The sequence below is a fragment of the Anticarsia gemmatalis genome, chromosome 16, assembly GCF_050436995.1.
Source record: "Anticarsia gemmatalis isolate Benzon Research Colony breed Stoneville strain chromosome 16, ilAntGemm2 primary, whole genome shotgun sequence".
Taxonomy (NCBI): Eukaryota; Metazoa; Arthropoda; class Insecta; order Lepidoptera; family Erebidae; genus Anticarsia; species Anticarsia gemmatalis.
In genome coordinates, this window is record NC_134760.1 from 6,614,373 (window position 1) to 6,641,570 (window position 27,198).

General features: G+C 36.4%; 1 protein-coding gene across 2 annotated transcripts in view; it reads left to right on the plus strand.

Annotated features, from left to right (window-relative positions):
* LOC142979314 (synaptotagmin-15-like) overlaps positions 1 to 27,198 on the plus strand; it is a 90,495-nt gene that overhangs the window by 15,503 nt on the left and 47,794 nt on the right. For both annotated transcript variants that reach the window (XM_076124163.1, XM_076124162.1), the window contains exons 2-4: positions 6,340 to 6,507; positions 9,451 to 9,669; positions 12,848 to 13,010. In XM_076124163.1, the coding sequence (XP_075980278.1) occupies positions 6,360 to 6,507; positions 9,451 to 9,669; positions 12,848 to 13,010 (530 nt within the window). In that variant the 5' untranslated portion in view covers positions 6,340 to 6,359. The remainder of the gene's footprint in view (positions 1 to 6,339; positions 6,508 to 9,450; positions 9,670 to 12,847; positions 13,011 to 27,198) is intronic.

Sequence of the window (27,198 nt, forward strand, 5' to 3'; positions counted from 1 at the left end):
CTAGCTTCTAACCCTCAACCATTTGCGTGCCAGGCAAATGCCTAGACACCTCCGCTATTCCTGCTCTCTCTCTTTGAAAGGTTATCGAAACGATCTCAAAATTCACACCATTACATCCTACTTCATTCTGTTTTACGTGCAATACAAATTAAGCAATGAAAGAGACACTACCCTTCACCAATATTTTATTCGTTGCACGTATTGACGTCATATTATTTCACATACGTTCGTATACCTGTATTGAACTTTAATCGTGTCGGATAAAGTTATATAAATTGAATCTACCAGAATAATACAGTCACGTAGTTTGTTGAGAAAATTCTTGTAGTCTTGTGGGTGCAATTGGAAACTAGAGGTAGAATAGTTCGAGAGAAAATAATATCTATTGTCGTTTCATGCGCGAATTTTAAATATTTACCTGTAAACTGTATACTTATTTGTCCTTCAAGTAGTTTAAGGTACGATAGCACCTATTACTTGGTTACATATTTCAAACCCAGACGAAAGTAGCAAATATAATTTTAGAAATCGCTTAATAATTGCCTAAAGATTACACAGATTCAAATGTCTATGTAGGTCTTAGAAGTTTAATAGCCCCATTTGTAAACATGAAAATATATTTGTTGGATAACTGAAGATGAATACTATTTTATAAGGTTACCCAAACTAAGTCACGTTTTCGTTATAACTTCATTTTGGAACATCGAAAGAGTACCATATTAATAAAATTGTCGAACAAAATACTAAAATGATAGTGAAATAACTTCTTACAAACTGCGCTATGAAAATTTATTTGCGTTTCGAAGTTAGATGAAAACTTTAAACGATGAACTTGGCAAGACGCTTTCGACTTCAATATGAGAATAAAACATGGAGTGACGTCACGCCAAAAATATTACACATGACACGTAAAGCGACCTTTGAATAGGCCTACCGACCTTATCTAATTCCTTGATTAGTATATAAGTCGTTTACGAAATCGATAAAGCCCAGTCAAAATTTACACTTGACAACATGAAGTTCTACACTTGCTTTGTCCTATTCATTCTCGCGACGATGAGGAACGTCGCATATTCTGCTACGACTTCGGTCGCAGAAGATGCTGGAGTCATAGAAAAAAATATGTGCACCGTGACATCGGTGCGGTATACATCATTCAAGATGTGTCAGGTCTCATGTCGGCTTGGCTGCCAGATTCCTTCTTGCGGTGGGTTCAAAAATTGCGAGTTATTGCCGCTCAGGAGTACCGTGTCTTCCGAAGTCACACCAACCCCTATACTTCAATATTTGTACAAGTGCAATTGCAATCATTAATATTTTTTCATAATTGCAAATTCATTTTTATGTATTTTTATTAAATAACGTAATATATATCAAATGTATTGTCTTATTTCCTCTCTTACTTCATGGAGTCCACTTTTTTCTCCGAAACTATAGCTTATGGTAAAAAAAAAATCGTTGCCAACGTATATCGTCCACAAATCAACAGACTTTAATAACGTTATATCATAGCTTAGATAAGTAGAGTACGGCCGTAGAGCCGTAGCTGAACTTTAAGATGGCCTGTAGATTATCTCTTCCATTGAAATGGTATATAAACCGTTTAACAAACCGAGAAATCAATTATATCCATACCCAACAACATGAAGTTTTGCACTTGCTTAGTATTATTCGTCGTTGCGGCGATGTTCCACGTCGTGTATTCTGCCGACGACGGTCACAACATTCCCACCCTGTGCACGATAGAATCTGTGAGATATACAACATTGGAGATGTGTGAAGAGTCATGTCGTGCCGGCTGCAAATTCCCTTCCTGTGGTGGCTTCAAACACTGTGAGACGAAGACAGTACCAATTGAGGATCCCGAAGAAAAGCAAACCCCAATTCAAAAACAATTCTTCAAGTGCAATTGTAACCGCAAATAAAGTATAATAATAAATAAACAAACCGCAGTTATTTGTTCCAAAGTTTGTAAATGTAATAATATTTATTTAAAATAAATTGGTATAAAGCAATTATACATTATTTATTATACATTATTTAATTATACATTATTATTTCTGCTTTTCTTCTTCCGCATAGATAGGTGCTCAGGTGTTTTTCAGTTCAAAATTTCACTTGGAGAACTTAGTTTACCAAAAAAATAATTTTTAAATTGTTTTTGTTACCGAATTTTACTTTAACACAGATTTAGAGAAATAGTTGAAATTTGGATGTACGGCGACTGGCCCTAATATGTGAATAAATATATAATGGCTATAATTAGTATAAACAAAATAGTTCGTAAAACGTAGCTGTGAACTTTGAGATGGCCTGCCCACGTTATCTCTTCCTTTGCAGTAGTATATAAACCGTTTAATGAACCGAAAAAGCAATTGATACACAGCAGTATGAAGTTCTACACTTATTATGTGTTATTTGTTTTCGCTATAATGTTGAGTGTTGTATATTCTACTGACAACGATCGCACTAGTCCATGTACGGAAGAATCGATGAAGTATAATACTTGGATGTGTGTCGGTAGGGCTGCAAAGTCTCTTTCTGAAGTGCCTTCAAAAAATGCCGAATGATATTGGCGTACCTGATCGAGAGAAGCACAGTTACACCAATACCTATTTGTCAACACTTCGTCAAGTGAAAGTGCGAGTGAAACGCTAAATAATAAATAATAAACGTTAGTATATTTGTTTCAATTCATAAATTCTTGCTCAATTGTTTTATTTCGAATAAATGACTTTGTATATAGCAGATGTACTGCTTAATTTACTTTCATTTTCATCTCCATGTTTAGTCACCTACAGAGATACGTACGCAGACCGTTCCGAAAAGTTAATTTCGCAAACAGAATTTTATGAAATCTTGTAATTTATTACAATCTTAAAAACTCTAATATGCGAATAAATATAATGTTATGTTATAGTATGTATAACGATCGTAGAGAACTGTGAACTTTGAGATGGCCTACCGCCGTTATCTCTTTCATTCCAATGCTATATAAACCGTTTATCGAACCAAGAAATCAGAGTCATATTGATACACGACAACATGAAGATCTGCACTTGTTTTGTGTTCTTCGTTCTCACGGTGATGTTACAAGTCGTATATTCTATCGACGATGGGCAAGAGGCGCATAGTAACCTATGCGCGGTAGAATCGTATATTTATCCATCAATACGTTTGTGTGAAGAATCATGTCGTATTGGCTGCCAAGAACCTGCGTGCGGTGGCTACAGACAGTGCGAGATAAAGACTCGAGATCCTGCCGACACTTCCCATGTAGCGCTAATCGCAGTACCTGATCACCATTACAAGTGCAAATGCAAGAATTGATTTAAATTGTTATCTATAAATATAAATTCATATTGAGTTTGTTTATTTATTTGTCTGTATATTATATAAAACAGAATATAGGCGGACTTAACGCTTTATGTATACACCGCCAGTTTTCATAATTCTAATACCTGTAATCAGTTTTATTCTTTATAATAAATATCATATTTAAGTGAAATATTGTTTAATTTATTATGTTTCATATCCTTGTACGATCACCGGTCCAACACTAGACTATATAAAATGGTCCTACCTTTTACGAAAAATAGTAGCAAACTTAGTTACTTTTTTCATTAAGACACAAGTTTATAAATGTGTTGTAGCAACATCTCAGTCGTCTAAAGGTGTCAGTAAAACTAATGTTTATTTACCGCTCGCTCGCAGGCTATTTAGACAAGACTATAAGCCAGGTTATTCTTCGCCGCCTACAGAACTAAATGTCAACATATTTTTGTGTTACATCTGTAGGTGGGTGTATAAAAGTTTATTAAATTCACCTATGCTTCACAGGTTAAATATAAATATAATGTATTTGGCAGTTTGAAAGCCAGCCTTAATTGGTTCCGAAGTTTATTATTGAATTACTTATTCTGCTTTTGTATGTTTTGGGGATAAATGTTATAGCTTTGTTACAATGAATGCACCTCCGCTGTATTGATAATAATTAATAACAATGGTTATTTTCGTTCGCGTATAGTATGTTGAAATTAAATCTATAATTTGTCATACTACTGGACATAACGATAAATAAGCAAACATAAATAAAAAAATAGCCTGTGAAAATGGAAACGACAACTGTTTGTTTGGTCACATTGACGTCCACTGATGCGTATTAACCAATGATAAGCACAACAAAACGTGAAAAACGAACACGGTCAAACTGCTATAGAAAAGGCCATTAAATTCTTTGCCAAGGCATTATTCACATAGTCCCCAAAAGCTGCCAATGCTCGAGAGGCCAAACGGTCGAATTTTTGTCGGTATCTTTATTTGAAACGGCTTCAAACCTTTTGTAATGTCCATTTTGTACGGCCTTTGGTATCTTGCATGATTGAGGGTTTGCTCAAAGCGATGTTTAGTTTACCTACGTTTTAAATTCTGCAAATGAATCTTTAGTTTTATATCAATATAGTGTTTAGTGATTTCCAACATGTCATTGTACATCCATAATGTAAGGACCTATGTAGTATGTAGGTTATTAATGTTGACGTCCATACTGACGTGATAAAAATATGCAACAGTGTTCATTGGTTTGTCTCTCATTTACGCAAAAATGCCTAAAACGATTTGAATAAGATTGTTTAGGGTGACAGCTGCTGTCACGGAGAAGGCTACAGGCTACTATTTCAAGCTGGTAGAGCCGCGGCACAAGCTTATATCCCTATAGTCAATGTAAAACCTTGAAAATTAAAAAATAAATTCAGTACACAATAAATTATAACTTCATTTATTCATATTTAACTAAAAGTAAACCCTATAAAACTCTAATTAGCATTTTTAATGTTTTTATCCTGTATTCTAAAAAGTCAGTCTCGTAAAACGGGGTGTTTCATTACAATTAAAAATATATTAAAATGAAAGATAACACTGACCCAGTTTTATAAAAGGCAAACATTATTCTATAAAGCGTTAGGATAGTTACACAAAACGATGGATATAATTAAATCGATGTTTGCAGATACCCTAAGTTTATGCAGTAATAATATTTTAAAGCAGACGCTCAAACAATGTAATTAATTTTCCCGAACATATTAAGAGAGGAAATAAGTTTATTATTTGACTGAGAATATTTCGTATGTACATGACATGTTCTTTCAAACGGCCGTGTTAAGTATTATAGTCTCAGTTTCATTGTTTGTGAAGATTTAAACGCTGATTTCCAAACATCTGAACCCAAGTAAGATATTATGGCATTTAATGTTCAATTTATTTCAAGAGAACTAGATTGTTATTCTTCATTTGCATATATAAAGATAACATTATATTATTCTTATTCCTTATTCCCATTCAAAATGTAGGAATTCGTTCAGCAAAGTTACGTAACATTACATAGACGAAATATCAAAGGTTAACTTAGTTTTCGTTTTACCTTTGCGGCCGTACGTGGTTGTTTTGATATACCTTTCAAATTTACCACAAATCTACCTTCGTCTGTAGATAGCTTGATCCGCATTTTATTGTTTTAAATACATCCCACGTAGAAGCTTTTCAAGCTTGAAGTGGGGCTAAGTTTAACTACCTACCTCTCCTGTATAGTCGGATAAAAATATCGTAGCCTACTTTTTACTAGTTCTAACATGTCGCGACTCTTAGACCTATCTATTTAAGTCTATTCTCTGAATTTAGAATACAGTCGGCCTGAACAAACTTCGAATATTATTTCTGTCGCGATCGACTGAGAATCTGTTTCATTCATTTGTGTCCGGATTTAGAAATGAAATTAGCCATTCTGGTCAATGAGTCAATGCAGAAATATCGATTTTACTTTGGAATTAAGGACGTTTTAGTTTTTATTATTTTAATGTGAATTGTTAAATAAAAGTATCTATCGTATTAGCAATATTTCAACGTAGCCTGGCATAAGTATTGCAAGTACATATCAATCAATTTGTAATAAGGTGAAAATATTGTAACTATGAACTTACTTGTACGTGAATGTTTTGGAAGCAAGCACATTGCTTAATTTTCGGATTCTTGTATGAACTCTACTGCTCATATTATTATCTAGTTGCTTACCGGTCGATAAACGATCAATGAATTTAGCAACCATAGCGCGGGCATTCTATAGCTACTGCGTGGCTGCAAAGTGATAATACTGCCTCGTTACTAAGCTCGTTACTACGTGAATCCGCGGACATAAATAATTGTCCTTCCTGAATATTTACTAATATCAGTCGTTAAGACAGATCAAAGACCTTAAAAACTTCGATACTAGATTGACCACAAAATGTACGCTGAATAAATGATTATGCTATTATTGGTATTCTCAACTTTGTTTTCTTTCCACAGGTATCATCAGATGTTTAGAGATGTTAAACCTGTCACCGTCGAGTTATCGGAACGTTGATGACAGCGAACGGACGGTCAATCGGAAGAAGGTGTACTCGCGGAGGCCGTGGTATGCGCCGGCGCCGCTAGACCCGGCCGAGATATTGAGGGAGACCTATAATACGCCAGGTAAGTTTCATCTATACTAATATTATATCTATGCTAATATTATAAAGGTGAAGAGTTTGTTTGTTTGAACGCAATTATCTCAGGGACTACTGGTCCGATTTGAAAAATTCTTTCAATATTATATAGCCCATTTATCGAGGAAGGCTATAGATTATATATCATCTCGCTACAACCAATAGAAACAGAGTACCAGTAAAAAATGTTACAAAAACGGGGAAAGTTATTACTCATTATCTCTTATGTGACGCAAGGAAAGTTGCGCGGGTTGCGCAGCTAGTATTCTATAATAATGTTCCCATCGATCCGACTGCGGCGGTCAGTTTCATTGAAACTGACCAACGAGTGTATTTATTGTACCTTCGAATCTAGCTTTGGTTTGATTAGCCAAAAGTATGAGTATCGTATGTTATTTCTTCTTATGAGGTCTTTTAAATATCTATTGCCCAATTTGTTACAATTAAGAGATTGAAGAAAAAAAAAATTTTTGGTTTAAAAACCAATAGTAGCTGTGCTTGTAACCTTAACTGAAGATCACGCCGTGCGAACAAGAATTCACACTCTGTGTTATTTACCATTTTCCCAGAGGTCAATTGATAATTGAAGTTATCGCTGTTTAGATGTTTTATCAGCTGGTGTATTACTATTTAAGTCGACACAGAGAACAAGAAAGCACAGTCATATCGACACACGACAACATGAAGTTCTTTACTTGCTTTGCCTTATTTGTTTTTGCGGCGGCATTGAGCGTCGCAAACTGCGATGAGGCGCCGGCAGGAGAGGCCGCCGCACCAGCGGGAAACGGAGAGGCAGCCGCAGGGGGAGCAACACAGTACGGAATAATTCCTTGTCTAGCACAGGGTCAGTTGTTCAACGGGAGGAAGACATGTGAGGTCGGATGTAGAATTGGCTGCCTGCAACCTGGCTGCAACGGTTTAGTAAATTGCGAGCAAATACCTAACGCCGGTGAAGCCCGTGCGTTCAGCGCTACCAGCGCTACCACTCCCGAAGCTGACGCCGAAGATTCCGAACCTTACCTTCACAAGTACAGGTGTCACTGCAAGACATAAGAATGTTTTATATTCCTGCCTTATATATTAAACAGTGCTAGTATATTAAACACCCATGTTTGCGCGATTGTTATAGTTCTTTATTCTGTATATAAAAATAAATTAAATTGTCAGATGCATAACAGAGCTTTTTCTTAAACCTACTATACATCTACATGACACAATATTGTAACCACACGAAAATGAATGAAACTGAAAACCTCTCTAAATGGGTGACTTAAACATTTCGAGACTTTTTCAGTTTTATTTAATAAAAAAATATTATATATTCCTACCATCTCTCTTGTTACAAGATGATAAATGTAACTTAAATGATTTAACTAATCTCAGATTACTTTTGAAGATTGTAACAAAGTTCTAGTTTGATTAGTGTAATCATTAAAACATTATAATGCGAAATTGCCAAAATCTAACAGCTTAGTTTACCAGAACCAAATAGTCTCTAATTAATAACTGCTTATGTGGTGCGATCCGCAGTGTATCCGACTGCCGATCATGGGATCTTGGGCTCGATTCCTGGGTCGGGCAGTGCTATTTGTAATTTCTATTTTAAATGAGAATTCTTCTCAATAGTAGCCCAGAATTTGGTGACGTGTTCGGCAAATAGTAATAGGTTCGCCCCCTGCTACTTAAGACTAACATTGTTACAGGTTAAACGTGGATGTAATTTATATAACTTCTGCCTAAACTGTCGGGTATAACGAAAGTGATATTATAAGATCAACTGATGTACATTGTACATACAGTTGATCTGAAACAAAGATGTTATTATGTTTTTTACATAGCCAAAGAACTAAAGTGTACTACAAAAAGTTTATTTGTTTTGCAATTATTAAGAATGCCCGCAGACTATAGTGCGTAGTAGACGTGACCTTGGCAACACCCACCGAGGTATGGGGCGGCTCTATTTTTAGTAATAAGGAGCAACGTAGACTGTTCACATTATTTCATTTTCTGCTACGTTGCTCCTACAAATCCTCCTTCTTACCTACTATGAAAAATGTATACGCAATCGAAAGGTATCAAGTTCACTAACCGACTGAAAATCTCGGTATTTTTTTTGGTACACTCCCACGCTAAGGATGAATTTTGTGTCGCAAGGGTCTTCACATAATCTTGAAGACAAAGTCGATACATTCCTGGAACCCAAAGATTTAAGGATCACAAATATTTTAGTTTCGTGTGGAAATCTTACGATAGACGGTACACTGAAAGTAAACTAACAAAATAGTAGTACTATAATATATTATTTATATGCTCTACAGTGGATAGAATATAATATATATGAGTAATCATGATGATAAATTGGTCATTTGTTATACGTAAAAAAATACTTTCTGTATCTTTATAAAAAACTAGCGGACCCGACAGACATTGTCCTGTCTACACGTCTTTAATTTGAAAATTTTAAACTTCTTTTAATAATCTAAACCATTCTCAGACCCCCTTGAATACACACAAGAAATTTCATCAAAATCGGTCCAGTCGCTTAAGAGAAGTTCAGTGACATACACACTTACAGAAGAATTATATATATAAAGAAGATATCCTCCGCACTAAGAATTGTTCTTGTCTCGCGGGGACTTTTACAAACACACAAGCAACGGATACAAAGTACAACCAGAGCAGCAACTATGTGTGGATCGCGCAATTTTTTTTTCCGTGAGGTAATCAAACCCCTCAATAAGCAACGCAATAGTAACGGCTTGGCAACCTTAACCACTGCGCCACGGAGGCAGTCATCCCGCAACATATACCTTCTTGCAATTAATATTACAATGTTTAAAGAGAATAGTTATTATAACTTATAAATCTCAGAAACTACTATCTCCAAGGGTCAGTGGTACAGTTATCAATAATTTTCCATTGTCAACAGATTACGACGCGGATTATAATCCCGAAGACGAGGAACCTAAAGAGAAACAGAGCGAGGAGTACTATGACCGGGGGCATGAGTACGAAGACCCAGTGACGTCACGACACGTGGAGGGCCTCAGTCAGGTGGACAGCTCGCAAGTCAATACTCGCTACGAACAGTCACCTACTACCACTTCCGTGTCGGAGTTCTCGCTCGCTAATGCTGTGAATTGGAGAGGTTGGTATACGTGTTCTATATTTTTAATAATGCTCGAGTAAATCCTGTACCTTCAATGAATTTACTAATTTGCATATCCTAGCTAGGATAAGTTGTAAGTTGTTGTGGCGCATCACGCAATATGTATCTTTTCGTGTAGCAAGTTAAGTTTCATTTTGAATACCTCCTTAAAAAAGTATATATATTTACTTATATAATATATTTACTTCAAAAACATTTGGCAACATAGGAGGAAACCTCTTATTTAATTGAACTTGAATTTAGATGTAACCAGTCCAATCAATTCCACTTATCAAAATATTACCTAAACCTTTTCTCAACAATTCAATTGTGGTTATTTTTTGCGTAGTAGAACATAGAACATCTGGCACCCATCAAAGTATAATGATCCAGAGGGCCGTTCCGCCATTACATCTGTTAAATTTCCGTCCAGAAAATATCTCCAGACATTTCTAATTCCCTAATGATCTTACTAAAAGGTCTGATTATCTTATTCACAAAGACGCAAAAGCCTAAGCTATATCTGAAATTGTTATTGATTTTAACTTATTTTATATTGGTCTGCTTCACCAAAGTCAGACAAGTACCATTTGGCTAGATGTTTTTCAAAAACATAATGACATTTTAATTGATACTTACAAGTTTATTAATTTTACTGCCTCTGCGGCGCACCGTTTTCTGAGCGACTGTCTCTCTGACTTCAGTTTTTATACATAGGAAGGGTCAAACAGTTTTCCAAAATTTTCGCGTCAAGAAGTCTCAATAATTGACCGAAATAAAAAGTTGAGGTATTGAACCTTCGTAACTCTTGTCGATTGTGGTGAATACTGTAAAGCAAAAAAAAATCATTGCGTTATTTATAACGTACAATAGCCTTACGTAAATACACTTTATTATCTTTAATTAATGTTAGAAATCTAGGCAAGACTATACTTCTTCAAGGGTACGAGTAAAAGGCAAGTGATAAATTCAGCTTGTAGACCGACAGAAAAACAAAATGTAGGGAACCTCAATAAATCTTCCCTCACAAATCGACTCAGGGAAATCGGACTGTAACCTAGTTACTACGTAAAAGTGAAAGGCGACATATCTCTATTTGTACTTGGTAAGACGGAGATCTAGGTTTCTGAATGAATTTACTGTTCCATCTGAAGATTAGAAGTAAGAAAAAAAATGTTAAAGAGTATTCAAAGGAATGTATTTGTGCGTTAGGAGTTTATGTGACAAATACACTATTTACTGCCCAATCAAAAGAATATAAAATGCCAATCAATGCCGGTTCATCTAAAAGTTACTAGCGGTTTATCGTATTCCAGTACATTGATTACTTTAATTTGGTTTTAATTAAATTTCGCAATGAGAAAGAACGCTTTTATTGACATATACCACACGAGCTGTGCCGCCAACAAAAGCTAATTATTACATTCAGTAACAATTGAGCTTACTCGTACAATAAATATTTGAAATATTTCAATTGTGAAAAGCCGAGTTTCCCTAAATTTAATTAAATTTCCCACTGAGAAGTTCAATCAAGCATCGCAACACACAAAATTAATTATTCATTTAAGGCTTTCGCACAAAAGAACTCTCCCGCAGGTTTTATGCGATTAGAACCTTTTATTTTTGCATGAATACACAGCGAAAAAGCGGCTAAATTAAAGTGCTGGAATTTTGTGACTGGCTTGAGATATTTTTGATGTACGAGTAGTAAATACACTAAAGATTAGACTCAGTCTAGATTTCACTTGGGAAATCGGAGTTGTCTGAATAGTTTTTCAGTTCGGGTCCCTCATCATGAGTTGTCAATTCTTGCGTTGTGTCAACTTTTGTGTTTAGTTTTATGTCCCGTGTTTCGTAGTTTGGTTAAAACTCATCAAGCTGAGGGTTCATTACAAAAGTCAAACATTAGAACTAACTTAATTCTATTGTTTATTCATTGTGCTACATATTTTATGTATGGAGACAGTGTAATAGATTTTCAAGTAATCGTGTTTTTCTATGTACATTGTACAAAATGGAAGATTAAAATTAATAAAATAATCTAACATCATGAATGTAGGTACAGAAGTTTAGTATAAATATTAGGAAATAAAATATTTAGTTAATAAAATGTTTACGAAAAGTCTAGGCGCCATATTCAAGTGTCCTGAAACATTTATAACCTAATAAAGGACGTGCTCTATTTTATTGTTTGTCGTAGTTTACGCGTGTGCGTATACGACATCGTAATCATTTAATAGCACTCTCGTAAAATATTCACTGCTACATGATAAATCATATTTTTTGCGATACAAAATTGGATAGTCATTTGAGACGAAATATTGTATATCTTTGTTTTGGCTTGTTATATCAACGATTGAATTACAGCCATGCTGAAAAAAGTGGAAAGAAATATCCGACTATTGAACGCTTTTTTGCCTGAAAACTGACACCAAAAGCACTTATAGTTATTAAGAGTACTGTTATCTTAAAACACCATTGGTAAACTCAAGTTCATCTTAATTCTAGTTTTTACGAAAAAAAAAATCTCTTCACCTATACAACTATATTCCCTGTACATTTCTTAAAGCTATCGCCTAAAGGTACACTACACTTTGCTTCATATGTGAGATATAGCGGGCAACTGTCATTTCCTATTATTACGGTTATGTTTTTATCCAATAAACCTTCACATTCCCTAGAGATATATTGAAAACGTAAAAGTTGCGAAAGACTTTCCTAGTATAAATGTTAGAGATTCAGGAAGAAATATTTGCTAGACATTTGTAACTTTTTGTTCGGTGTTATTTTGGTGATTTTAGGCCTAATACAATTCCTAAAAACTTTTATGAAAAGTCCAGGAAGAGGAAGTTATGTAAATGTTATTATGATTACAGTTGTGCGACTTTCTAGAGTCAGTTTAAGATTTAAATGTACTATAAAATGAGTTCCTCGGGTACCCGTTTAGGGTGCTGAACAAATTCTCATAGAAAATGTATGATATCTAGTCGGGAAATCACCAATCAGAATCTTTTATCCATTGGGTTGAGTATTAGATACGTCATTACATGGAATTTGAATAGCAGTTTAATACATTTGCCACATTAAATACTTATTCAGCTATGAAATTGTCCCCTTTATTGGGTAACGTAGCCGCTTCATAAGCAAGAGTATTGTAACCTGTTTCAATTGTCCACAGAGGCAGTGCTTGTGGCGTCCGGTGGCGCGAGCGCAGCGCTTCTGTTGTTGATCATCATGGCTGGTGTGTTCGTGGCTCGCAGGCGCAAGAATAGCCCCTCCCCAGTGCCCTCACCTCCAATATTGGTGTACCCACCACATGATATCTCGGCTCCGTGCTACATGTAAGTACAATATTATTAATCCGGTGCTTTAACGACGATAAACAAACCAAAATTAAAACAAAGAACGAAAATTTCTTCATTCGGAGTTTTAAAGTTATTTGTTCCTTTAAGTATTAACGTAAGGGTGGATTGGACGCATCTATTTTTGTTTTTAAATATGTTATTCATTTTTAAAAACAAAAATAGATATTCATATTTTTATATATGCTATTCACTCTACTGATAATAACAGTAATAGAATTTTAGGTACATTATGCATTTTTTCCTTAGCATTACGTGTTTTACCCTCTATCGCTCAACTCAATCGTTCATTCAAGCAAAAACCGTGTCACCCGTATCTATTCTAAAATTTCCGAGACATTAACTCTATACTGCAGAAAATGCGCTTTTATGACAGATGCTCGGTTTACTGAAGCTTTTAAGATAACTGAAAGGTTACGGAGCTGTACATAACGTTTATTTTTGACGCAAACAAACCATTTTATTTATACCACAATGACAAGGGTTAAGTTAACTAAGCTAGGCATCTATTTGTATAATAACTTAATGATAAAGACAAATCACGCATTGTAAATTACATTTACGGCGTGAAGTCGTACAACGAAACAAACGTTCAAAGTATAGTATAAAACCTCTATAACTATACCTCTATTACGTGGAGAAATTAAATGAAATGTGAAAATATACTACACCCGACAACTTTTACAAGTGAACTTATAAATATAACTTCTCAAAATGGATAAGATTAAAACCTAAATACACATATAAATTATTAAATCGCCTGGACTCAAGCATTTTTTAATCTTTTGTTATATAAATTTGTAGCAAAAAGGCAAACAAAAAGTAAACAGATGAACTTGGCAAAGTAACAAATTCTATCAAAAAACCTATACTACTATTTGTCTCGATAGCTTCGAATTATCGTGAAATTTCGAAGCAAAACTCAGATAGAATAATAAATGGAAGACCAATATTTGCTTAGGATAAACCTTATTTGTATTTATGGAGTACGATATTTTTGTTTGAATAGCCAAGTGTTATGGAAAGTAGGAACATTTTCTTGTACTCAGTACCTATTTGCGTTTGAGATAAGATGTTTATTTTAAGACTATGTACTACAAGTTATGATTGTAAGTTCAAGATCTGATAAAGAGATCAAATTGTTCCTATGACTTGTTAGCTAAGATTTCTAGTACATTCATTAATCATTAGACTATTAATTGTAAGTGGACTAGACCAAAAAATGTTAAGCAACGGAGCAAGACATTCTTTGACTATCGTAATCGAATAAAGCACTGAAATACTAAATGGCGAAGCAGAATGTGTATCTATACTAATATTATAAAGCTGAAGAGTTTGTTTGTTTGTTTGAACGCTCTAATCTCAGGAACTATTGGTCCGATTTGAAAAATTAATTTAGTGTTAGATAGTCCATCGAGAAAGGCTATAGGCTATATATCATCACGCTACGACCAATAGAAGCAGAGTACCAATATTTTTTTTTTTACATAAACGGGGAAACTTTTGACCCATTCGCTCTTATGTCTCGCAAGCGAAGTTGCGCGAGTCAGCCAGTGTTATATCTAAACATACGCTATGCTTGGACCTTACATAGTTTTGGGCCGATACAAATCTAAGGGTTTTGAGCAAGCGAAGACACGACGACGAAAAATAATATTTAAATATTATATTTTTAGATAAAAATCGTAACGTTAAAACAGTGTCTGTCTTTTTAAAACTAAAATTAATGCTGTACATTGTAGTAGCCAAAGTACTTGTAAGAAAATAATTGCTGCTTGGTATTCAGAATTTTAATGAGGTAATCACTTTTCTTTCTGTTTCCTGACAGAAAAATATGTTACTTCATGACATGAAAAAACTTGAAAGAATGTTTTTTTCAAACAATTTACCCATGAACCTCTGATATAAGCTCAATACACTCACTATAACAATTTGTATCAAACTGACATATTTCTAACCAAATCGTAAATTTTAATCCATTACCGACTGGTTGGGCAAAGGTCTTTCGGGAGAAGAGAGAGAAACCTTGAATCGACCACACGGGCCAAGTGCGGGTTAAGACCGTAAGGTTATCAATGTTTACTATTGGCACTGATGCTTAGGTATGACCCTGTTTACGAGCTGATAACTATATTCTAACGTTACACAATTATATAATGTATAAAGATAATAAACCTTGCATATAATTGCATCGTGTGATCGTGAACCATGATGACTTTGATACTATGTCATTGAACATGTTGTGTCTATATGGGAAGTTATGTAATAGACAGCTCAGTAATTACCGAAAGAGTTTGCCGCAGTTAAAAATGATCGTTAGAAGAGAAATAATTAATATTAATTAAATGTAAAGCCGACCAAGATTAATGGTTTCTAGGCTCGAGAGGTTTATTTTGGGCTAAATAGACGACGTGCTTGGACGTCGAGGGCTAGATTAAATTAAAGAAGCGGAATTATTGTTTGAAATTCTTTTGAAAATATTAAAATAAATTTAAAATAAGTTTCTTTTTTTAACCATTTGTACAACATATCTCGCTTTTAGACTTACTACCTTTTTTCACTTGATATTTAAGGCGGTGGTTATTTAAAAAAGTAAGAAAGTATAGAAGTATTGTTCCTGTTACTACTCTTCATATGAAGCGCATTTAATATTAAATGAACTTAACAAAGCAAAGGATAATAGTATTATGCCGTCTGAATAACAGCACTGCGTAGAAAAGCTTAAGAAACTCCTTCTTTCATCAAAACACAATGAATGGATGGTGTTGTACAAAACATTGTTTCTCTCACGTACTTTAAGTATTTAGTATAGGAACAAGCCAGTTTGTGAACAATGATGCCAAAACGGTTACTGGTTTTTAAAAACATTGAGAGCAAAACCAAGTATTTTTTTAGACTGATCATTAAAATGTGCATAAAAAATTTAGGTAATATGTCTGCAAAACTTAAAAACGAATGACGGATCTGGTCTTCACCTGGCTTTTCGTGAAAGACTGGCAAAGACATGTGGAAAACCGAATTAACAATGTAGTAAATTCATTCCAAATTATTTGACTAAAACGTGACTTCATTAATGACATTTTTGACAACCTATATTGTGATCATTATAACAGAAACCAGTGGATACAGTTTACAGACCTCAATACAAAATAAGGTGCTGAATACTAAAAAAAGAATACTCCTTAAGAAAATATTGAATAAAACAATATAATGCATCTTATTCTTTATTAATAATACACACAGAAAAGATAAATCAATTATCGCAATAAAAAATCGTTACAACATTCCTTTAAAATTTAGTTGCAGTGACACCTGTACTTGTGAAGGTAGGGTTCCGAATCATCACCATCAGCTGGGGCTGCAGGAGTGCTAGGTGTTTCAGAGGTGGCGGGCTGATCAGGGGCGGGAGCGACACCGCTAAAAGCGGCCGCCTCACCACGATTAGGTATCTGCTCGCATCTATCGTAACCCAAGCAACCAGGTTGCAAGCAGGCAACTGCACATCCCACTGTACAAGTCTTTCTTCCGTTAAATAACTGGCCTTGAGCTAAACAAGGTATTGGGATTGGTAGTTTATACGCATTACTTCCAACAGCAGCATCGTCGTCACAATAAGCGACGCTCCACAACGCCGCGACAACGAATAAACCAAAGCAAGTGTAGAACTTCATGTTGTCGTGGGTAGATTGACTATGCTCTCGTGTTCTATGCGTACACTTTATATAGTCTGCAGCGCTACGCAGTTGTAGATAAGATGTGTAGTAGATTTTCTTGGCAGTAGCAAAGTTCACAATTGATTAGTATCAACACTAACAACACTGTCAACTTACGTGTTATTGGACCGGGGTCACCTTCATAGATCTAGGTAGATCTAGTCGTACCTGCGTAGATTACATGTTTGATCATATTTGTAATTTTAAAGTTCTCTAGACTTTAAATTATTAATAGATTGCTGTTTGCTGTTACTGTTATGAAAAGTGTAATTAATCGGAAGGCTTTCTTATAGCTTTGTAATTTTAAATATGAAGTTGGACTTTAAAATACTACTGTTAATTTAAATAAACATTTTATTAATGCTTAGAATTTTAAAAGTAAGAATGTATGATACCTGCATATGCAGTTAATTCCGATAAAATATTCGTACACAAAAACTGGTAATTCCCATCTTTTTCATACGTCGCGTAAGTTATCACTGTTGTTTATTAATCAGACGTGAACTTTGACATTGCAAAGATCTAATACTATTCTTATCAACAACTGCACCAGTATATAAATCGTACCCATTAAACAAAACAGTACAGTTAAATCGACACACGGCATCATGAAGTTCTACACTTGCTTCGTCTTCTTCGTTCTCGCGGCGATGTTGAGCCTCGCATACTGCGGGGACGACGCGCAAGCCGCTGACAACACTGACTTGAAATACAAACTACCTTGTGTTGCGAATGGACAGTTGTTCAACGGAAGGAAGACTTGTCAAGTGGGATGCCGTGTGGGCTGCTTGCAACCTGGCTGCGGTGGCTTCAAGACCTGCGTACAGATCCCTAACCCTGGTGAGGCTGCCGCTTTTAGCGCCGCCGAAGCTACTCCAGAAACACCCGACACCCCCGACGCGCCAGCTGATGGTGACGACCCAGAACCCTACCTGCACAAGTATAGGTGTCACTGCGGCTAATTTAACGCAATTCTTCAACAATTCAATCGTCGCACTAACACGATTATGGTTATATATTTACTTTTTTTCACTTTTTCCGTGTACATTTTCCAAATAAATTAGTAACATAATATTTTCAGACTTTAATTTATCCTATGATCATTATTTACATTATAAAATCATGTGTCATTAAGAAGGTAGAATTTATGTTGAATTGTTTTTTTGATAGTTTTTTCTACAAACAGCTGTACCGCCAATGTAAACAACGTGATACCTGTTAAGGGTTTTGCAACTATTTGATGATAGTAATCTATAGGTTTCTCTGCATTTTTAAAAAAGGTTTAAACCATTTTTTTATTCCTTCTTTGACGTTTATTCGGATTTAAGCCGAATTCTACCAATACAATAAATCAGCTTATCGTTTTTGCCAATTATGTTAGAGTTGGCGTCTAATTGAACGGATGCAGCTAAATATTTTACGTGGAGCGACTGTCTGTCGGATCTCGGCAACCCAGATTTTGCCAGATTTTCAAGCTTCTGACTACTGGTGACGACTATCAAAGATCCTTGAAAATTACAGCCTGAAACCTCAATTTAACGTACCTTTCGAAACACGGAGGAACTCGGTATGCATAATATGGTTTGGAATATTATATGAAATTGGACTTTTAAAATACTATTTATTGTTATTATTATGAGCTTATTTCGTCCCACTGCCGAGCAAAGGCTCTGTGCCCATTTCGGGTTGTACGAGTCAAGCTCGTCTCTCATCATCTGAAATAATTATAAAAAGAGGCGGCCGGAGTTACACAATAATGGAACTAAATTTAAAAAGTTACTTGTTCTAAAATACGTATGTATGATCTATAGCTCGATGTTCTACCACCATCTACTATCGTTAATTTTTTAAATGAAATCACGATCAGCTCCCCTAGCGTGTGGCGTTGAAACATTTTTTAGTCCACTGTTCATATCAAATTGTCCATTTTCGACAATTCAGGCTGTAGAGAACATCGTTGCAGTACCTTGATTCTCTACTATAAGGTAACGAGTACCGGCAACCGGCTTGTCACAGAAATTTTGTATGAAAACCTAATCAGTGTCTCTAGACAAATGGCAAACGCTTCCTATCTATTCTATTCTACTAAATATTAACGCCTTAGCGATATCGTTCACTGTGCCTCTAACGGGCGTCGTAGCAACTATTTTGGCAGTACATTCTAAATGTCAAACTCTCGATACTCGACAATACAGATTATACAGAATTGCGCTACAGTAGCTCGATTCTCTACTACTATCGACTACCGACAACCGGCTTGTCATCGAAATATCTTGTATGAAAATCTAATCTGCGTCTCTGACCGGCGTCGTAGGAACTATTTTGGCAGTACATTCTAAATATCATACTTTCGATAGTCGGCAATACTAACTGTACAGCATCAAGCTACAGTAACATGGATATATGTATATGTCAGGGTTTGTTAGTTAACAGTCGTATAATGTGAGCAATAATTACACCACCTTTTAAGACACACTCATTGTTGTCACACTTACCTATTTTATAAACATTATTATGAGTATTATGGAAAATAACTAGACCGATTGGTCACCTACATGTTACGCCAAATGAGAACGTTTTCGTGAAGTGAGTCACAATAATTAATAATGTAAAACAAGTGCCTACATAAATTTTAAACAGATGTCACCTTTTAGTTGGGATGGTTTGAAACTGTAATACATTAAAACATAATCTTTACCAGTGAGCGAACGGACTTATTATATTACATGCAGGTGTTTTTTTTTTTTTATTGAAATAAAAGTATTTTTTACATATGTGGTAACAGATAATTTTACTCGCCAAGCTTTCAAGCTGTGTGTGCTACTCCTTCACCATTTTTTTTTTTATAAGAAACTTATCCTTCCATGGGATATAATCGACTACCTTATATATATATTGGCTTAGCCATTGTTCCAAACTTTGTTGGAGTCGGCTTCCAGTCTCACCGGATGCAGCTGGATAGCATTGTTTTACATGGAGCGACTGCCTATCTGACCTCCACAACCTAATACCTGGGTACACAATACCCTTTCGGTAAGACTGGTTGTCAGACTTTCAAGCTTCTGACTACTGCTAACGACTGTCAAAGATCTTCGTAAATGATAGCCGGACCCACAATTTAACCTGTCTTCCGAAACACGGAGAAACTCGATATGTATAAGATGGTCACCCATCCACAGAACAACCTCGACAAGCATAGCTTAACCTCAGAGATCGATCCGCGCGGCTGTAGTTAACTAAGCCACGAGCTCCTCAATCGACTACCTTGTTATATGTTATTAAAATAAGTTCAGCTATTTTGTTATAAAAACAGATTCCGCAGTTGTAGTATTGTTAAGGATGAATATTTTCATTGATGTTTAGGGCTCCTATACACAGTGCCCGGCGGCCTTGCCACCGGCACTTAGACTTAGGCCGTGGCTGCGGGTTCCGAGGCTTGCCGGCATCACTCGTTCCTAGCATTCGAACGTTAATGCTGGGTATTGACAGCTCTGCACAGTTTGTGCCGGCGGCATTGCCGCTGGCATGTGTGTAGAAGCCATTAGAATTTTAAAAGAAAATATGATACTATTCTCTGTGTATGCAGATAATTGTGATAAAATATTCGTACACAAAAACTGGTAATTCCCATTTCTATCATACGTCGCGTAAGTTATCACTGTTGTTTATTAATCAGAAGTGAACTTTGACATTGCAAAGATCTAACACTATTCTTATCAACAACTGCAGCAGTATATAAGCAGTACATATTAAAGGAAGCAGTACAGTTAAATCGACACACGACAACATGAAGTTCTACATTTGCTTCGTCTTCTTCGTTCTCGCGGCGATGTTGAGCCTCGCATACTGCGGGGACGACGCGCCAGCCGCTGACAACACACCAGCGGCTGACAACACTGACTTGAAATACAAACTACCTTGTGTTGCGAATGGACAGTTGTTCAACGGAAGGAAGACTTGTCAAGTGGGATGCCGTGTGGGCTGCTTGCAACCTGGCTGCGGTGGCTTCAAGACCTGCGTACAGATTCCTAACCCTGGTGAGGCTGCCGCTTTTAGCGCCGCCGAAGCTACTCCAGAAACGCCCGACACCCCCGACGCGCCAGCTGATGGTGACGACCCAGAACCCTACCTGCACAAGTATAGGTGTCACTGCGGCTAATTTAACGCTATTCTTCAACAATTCAATCGTCGCACTAACAAGAATATGGTTATATATTTACTATTTTTCACTTTTTCTGTGTACATTTTCTAAATAAATTAGTTACATAATATTGTCTGACTTTAATTTATCCTATGATCATTCGTAAACAAATGGCGAGAACAGGACCCTATAACCGAGGCTTTGCTGTCTATCTGTCTATCATCAGGCCGTATCTCATGAACCGTGACAGTCAGAGAGTTATTTTTTTTTACAAATAAATATTTAACTTTAGTTTGATTAAGGGATTTTCATACAACGAACGTTATTTTGGCTTGTCTTTGTTACGGACAATAGGTAGACGCTTGAAATATTCACATGATATGTATTTATATTTTTTCTTTAAAGAAATGGTTGGTACGGCACCTTTCGTGCGCGAGTCCAACTCGCACTTTGCCGGTTTTTATTTTAACAACATGAGCATCAATAGCCCTGAACTTTGACATTGCGATGATCTAATACCTTTCTTATCAACAACTGCGGTAGTATATAAGCCGTACACATTGAACGAGACAGCACAGTCAAATCGACACACGACAACATGAAGTTCTACACTTGCTTCGTCTTATTCGTTCTCGCGGCGATGTTGAGCCTCGCATACTGCGGGGACGACGCGCCAGCCGCTGACAACACGCCAGCGGCTGACAACACTGACTTGAAATACAAACTACCTTGTCTTGTGGAAGGACAGTTGTTCAATGGAAGAAAGACTTGTCATGTGGGATGCACTGTGGCCTGCTTGCAACCTGGCTGTGGTGGTTTTAAGAGCTGCATACAGATCCCTAACCCTGGTGAGGCCACTGCCTTTAGCGCCGTTGAAACCACTCCAGAAACACCCGACACCCCCGACGCGCCAGCTGATGGTGACGACCCAGAACCCTACCTGCACAAGTATAGGTGTCACTGCGGCTAATTTTACACAATTGTTCATCGATTTTTCGTCGCACTAAAACGAATTTGATTTATGTTGTTAGTTGTTTCACTTTTTCTGTTGTATTTTTTTAATAAATTAGTTGCATAATATTTTCAGTCTTTAATTTATCCTATGATCATTTGTACCCAAAAGGTGATGACGGGGCCCTATCACTGAGACTTTGCAGTCTGTCTGTCATCAGACTGCTGTATGTATCGCATGAACCGTGACAATTAGGGACTTGATTTTTTTGCAGTAAACGGTTTTTTTGGTAGCTGCTATAACGACAAATACTATAAATCGTGATAGAATAAATGTTTAACTTAAGTTTTAAAGGGGCTTCCATACAGCGTGCGGCTTGCGGTGCATGTTTCGGCAGTTATCCCGCTGCACGCCGCAAAGCGGCCGTTAGAACACATAGGTGGATTAGTGGGTATACTTGCCCTTATGGCGGGAAAGTCCCACAAAACCCTGCACTCCACCCATAGTGTGTATTACATGCATAAAGCATTTCCCCACTTTAAACAGAAAAAAGAGGCTTCCATATAACTAGCGCTCTTTTTTGCTTGTCTTTGTTAACGACGACGGATACACGCTTGAAATGTTCACAGAATATTATGTATTTTGTCTTCAAAGGTTTGAATGGTACTAAACCCTTCTTGCGCGAGTTCCACTCCTACTTCACCGGTTTTTATTTCAACAGCATTCATAAACAGTCATGAACTCTGACATTGCATAGATCTAATAGCATTCTTATCAACAACTGCGGTAGTATATAAGCCATACATATTAAACGAGACAGCACAGTCAAATCGACACACAATAACATGAAGTTCTACACTTGCTTCGTGTTAATCGTTCTCGCGGCGATGTTGAGCCTCGCATACTGCGAGGACGACGCGCCAGCCGCTGACAACACGCCATCTTGTATTGCCCACGGAAAGTTGTTCAACGGAAAGAGGACTTGTAATATGGGTTGTCGTGAGGGCTGCTCGCAAGCTGGCTGCGGTGGTTTTAAGAAGTGCGAAAGACTTGAACGGAACAATGGTGCTAACGCTTTTAACGCCGCTGAAGTTTCAACTGAACACGCTGATAAAACACCCGACACCACCGACGCTCCCGCTGATGGTAACGCAGAACCCTACCTTTGTTTTACCCATCATAAGTGTCACTGCAACTTAAATTAACAACAATGCTTTAAATAATGATTTAGTGCAACAATTACGGAGAAATCAAATGTGATTTATATTGTAACTACTTTTTTCCATTTGTCGTTATCCTAATAAATTTATTGCGTAATATTGGTAGTCTTTAATTCATTCATTGATCATTTACTTACATTAAAACATCATGAGATATAAGAATTGTGTAGAGGTAATCGCAATCCCTGTCTAACATAAACAGTCATGAACTTTGACATTGCAAAGACCTAATAGCATTCTTATCAACAACTGATGCATCCTGCAGTATATATAAGCCGTACACGTTAAACGAGACAGTACAGTTAAATCGACACACTTCAACATGAAGTTCTACACTTGCTTCGTGTTATTTGTTCTCGCGGCGATGTTGAGCCTCGCATACTGCGGGGACGACGCGCCAGCCGCTGACGAGAAACCATCTTGTATTGCGCACGGACGGTTCTTCAACGGGAGAAAGATTTGCAATATGGCCTGTCGTGAGGGCTGCTTGCAAGCTGGTTGCGGTGGTTTTAAGAAGTGCGAAAGAATCCTTAACCCTAACATTGATGCTTCTGATTTGAACGCCGCTGAAGTCCCAACTGAACACGCTGATAAAACACCCGACACTCCCGACGCTCCAGCTGATGGTAACGCAGAGACCTACCTTAGTTTTAGCCCGTCTAAGTGTCACTGCAACCTACATTAACAACTATCCATCCATATTAATTAAATTCATCCAACTATATTAATTTAATGCAACACGTGTGTAGTAATCGAATGTGATTCATATTGTAACTACTTTATTACATTTTTTGTGTGAGTTTTCCCAATAAATTAGTTTAATAATATTGGTAGTGTTTAATTCATTCCATGATCATTACTTACATTAAAACGTCATGTGATATGAGATTGAGTTAAAGAGTTGATCGCAATCCCTTTCACCACTTTTGCATAAGTAGGTAGGTGGCAGGTAGGGAGGTGGATTAACGTTATATTGTTTTTTTTTGTAAGTTGTTTCAACAAGGATTTTGCTTGGCTATTTTTTACCACCGATCCAAGTATTTTGTAAGAATAAAATATAAGCTGATATAATGCCTGCAGCGATTGACGAATAATATACATAAATATATTAAATATATATCAAAGAATACCAAATTATAATAAATAGCTGACCCGCGCAACTTCGCTTGCGTCACATAAGAGAGAATGGCTCATAATTTTCCCCGTTTTTGTAACATTTTTTACTGCTTATCTGCTCCTGTTAGTTGTACCGTAATGATATATAGCCTTTCTCGACAAATGGACTATCTAACACTGAAAGATTTTTTCAAATTGGACCCGCTGTCCCTGATATTAGCGCGTTCAAACAAACAAACAAACAAACTCTTCAGCTTTATAATTAGTAAAGATATAGATAAATGAATGCCGGTCTTTGCTTGCTCTTGATCGGTTTTTATTTCAACAAAATGAACATAACTAGTCATGATCTTTAACATTGCAAAGATTGAATACCTTTCTTATCAGCAACTGCGGTAGTACGAGTATATAAGTCGTACACATAAAACGAGACAGCACAGTTAAATCGACACACGACAACATGAAGTTCTACACTTGCTTCGTCTTATTCGTTCTCGCAGCGATGTTGAGCCTCGCATACTGCGGGGACGACGCGCCAGCCGCTGATGACAAACCATCTTGTCGTGCAAATGGACGGTTTTTCCACGGAAAGAGGGCTTGTAATGTAGGATGTCGTCAGGGCTGCTCGGAAAATGGCTGCGGTGGTTTTAAGAAGTGCGAACAAATCCCTAACTATAACGCTGTTACTACTTTTAACGCTGCGGATGTCCCTCCCGAAACACCTGACGTCCCCGACGCTCCAGCTGATGGTAACTCAGAAACCTACATTCGTATTAACTCACAGAAGTGTCACTGCAACTTAATTTGAGAACAATGCTTTAATGATTTAGTGCAACATGTCGTAGTAATCGAATTTGATTTATATTGTAACTACTTTTTCCCATTTTTGTGTACATTTTGCAAATAAATTAGTTCCATAATATTGGCAGTCTTTAATTCATTCAGTGATCATAACTTCCATCATAACGTCATGTAATAAATGTGAATCATAAAGTTTTGTCAAAAAAAGTTGATCGCAGTCCCTGTCACCACTTTTGCATAAATAGGTAGAATTTATGTTTAATTGTGTCTTTTTTCTGTCAGTTGGTTACATACAGCAAGTTAACGAGAATTTAGATTATTTTATGCCTGTTAAGTAAAGTAATCCTTAGTTTTCTTGATATCGTGATATTAGACAGCGGTTAAATTTTTTTTGCTATTAAGCTATTATATACTAGCCGATAGTGTATGAAATGGTCTACGGTCAGATAACATCAATGACAAAGATTATCCTGCTAATATTATAAATGCAAAAGTTTGTGAGTGTTCATAAACGGTATGTATGTATAGACGTTTGTTACACAGCATGTTAAATTTAAATCAACTCAAAAGCATTAAATATGCCTTCGTTGTTGACTTACCGTCAAAAGTACTAGTCTCAATACTTAACATGAATTGAAAGTCAAGATTTTAATTAGCCGATCTTAACAAAAATAAAATATGACCTGATGTAATGCTTGCAGCGTATAACGTATATACCAGAGATAAGAAAATTATGATATACTAGCTGACCCGCGCAACTTCGCTTGCGTCACATAAGAGAGAACGGGTCATAGTTTTCCCCGTTTTTGTAACATTTTTTACTGGTACTTTGCTCTTATTGGTCTTAGCGTGATGTTTTATAGCCTATAGCCTTCCTCGATAACTGGGCTATCTAACACTGAAAGATTTTTTCAAATCAGACCAGTAGTTCCTGAGATTAGCGCGTTCAAACGAACAATAAAACAAACTCTTCAGCTTTATAATCCTTTATAACTCCTATTTTGCCGGTATTTAATTCAACAGCATTCATAATCAGTCATGAACTCTGACATTGCATAGATCTAATAGCGTTCTTATCAACAACTGCGGTAGTACTAGTATATAAACCGTCCCATTAAACGAGACAGTACAGTTAAATCGACACACGACAACATGAAGTTCTACACTTGCTTCGTCTTCTTCGTTCTCGCGGCGATGTTGAGCCTCGCATACTGCGGGGACGACGCGCCAGCCGCTGACGACAAACCATCTTGTACTGCGCATAGAAAGTTATACTACAGGAAGAGATTTTGTGATATGGGTTGTCGTGAGGGCTGCTCGCAAGCTGGCTGCGGTGGTTTTAAGAAGTGCGAAAGAATCCTTAACCCTAACATTGATGCTTCTGATGCAAACGCCGCTGAAGTTACAACTGAAGACGCTGATAAAACACCCGACACCCCCGACGCTCCAGCTGATGGTAACGCAGAGACCTACCTTTGTGCTAACTATCATAGGTGTCACTGCAACTTAAATTAACAACAATCTCTAAACGATTAAGAGCAATATGTGTGTAGTAATCGAATGTGATTCATATTGTAACTGCTTTTTCCATTTTTTTGTGTACATTTTCCAAATAAATTAGTAATATTAATATTGGCAGTATTTATTTCATTCAATGATCATTATTTACATTAAAGCCCTGTCACCACTTTTGCATAAGTAGGCAGGGAGGTCGAATTAACTTTAAATAGTTTTTTTTTTTTGTTGTTTCAACTAACAGCAATTTAACGTCAATTTAGACTACTTAATGCCTGAAAAGTATTTATACCGATTTTATAAAAGCAATTCTTAGTTTTTTATTAACTTTGAATACGTTAAAAAACTGATTGACGTTTATTCGAACCAGTAAAAGTCATCTACATTACCTTTTCTTTCTAATTAACACGTTTTGCAACATATCGATTTTTTTTAAGTACACAATCCCATTAAAACTTACATACATGCTAAATTTGAGTCAACTCAAAATTATCAAAAATGCATTTGTTGTTGACTTCGTCGACAAAAGGTTAAACCCATATTAAAGTGGATGCCGAATTCAGAGGACAGTCCTGAATATATCAGTACTAAAATTTAGGGTAAATTAAAAGCTAAGGTTTTAATTGGCTTTTTTTTACCACCGATCAAAATATTTTGGAAAAAAAAATGAGCTGATATAATGTTTGCATTGACGTATAATATACCAAGA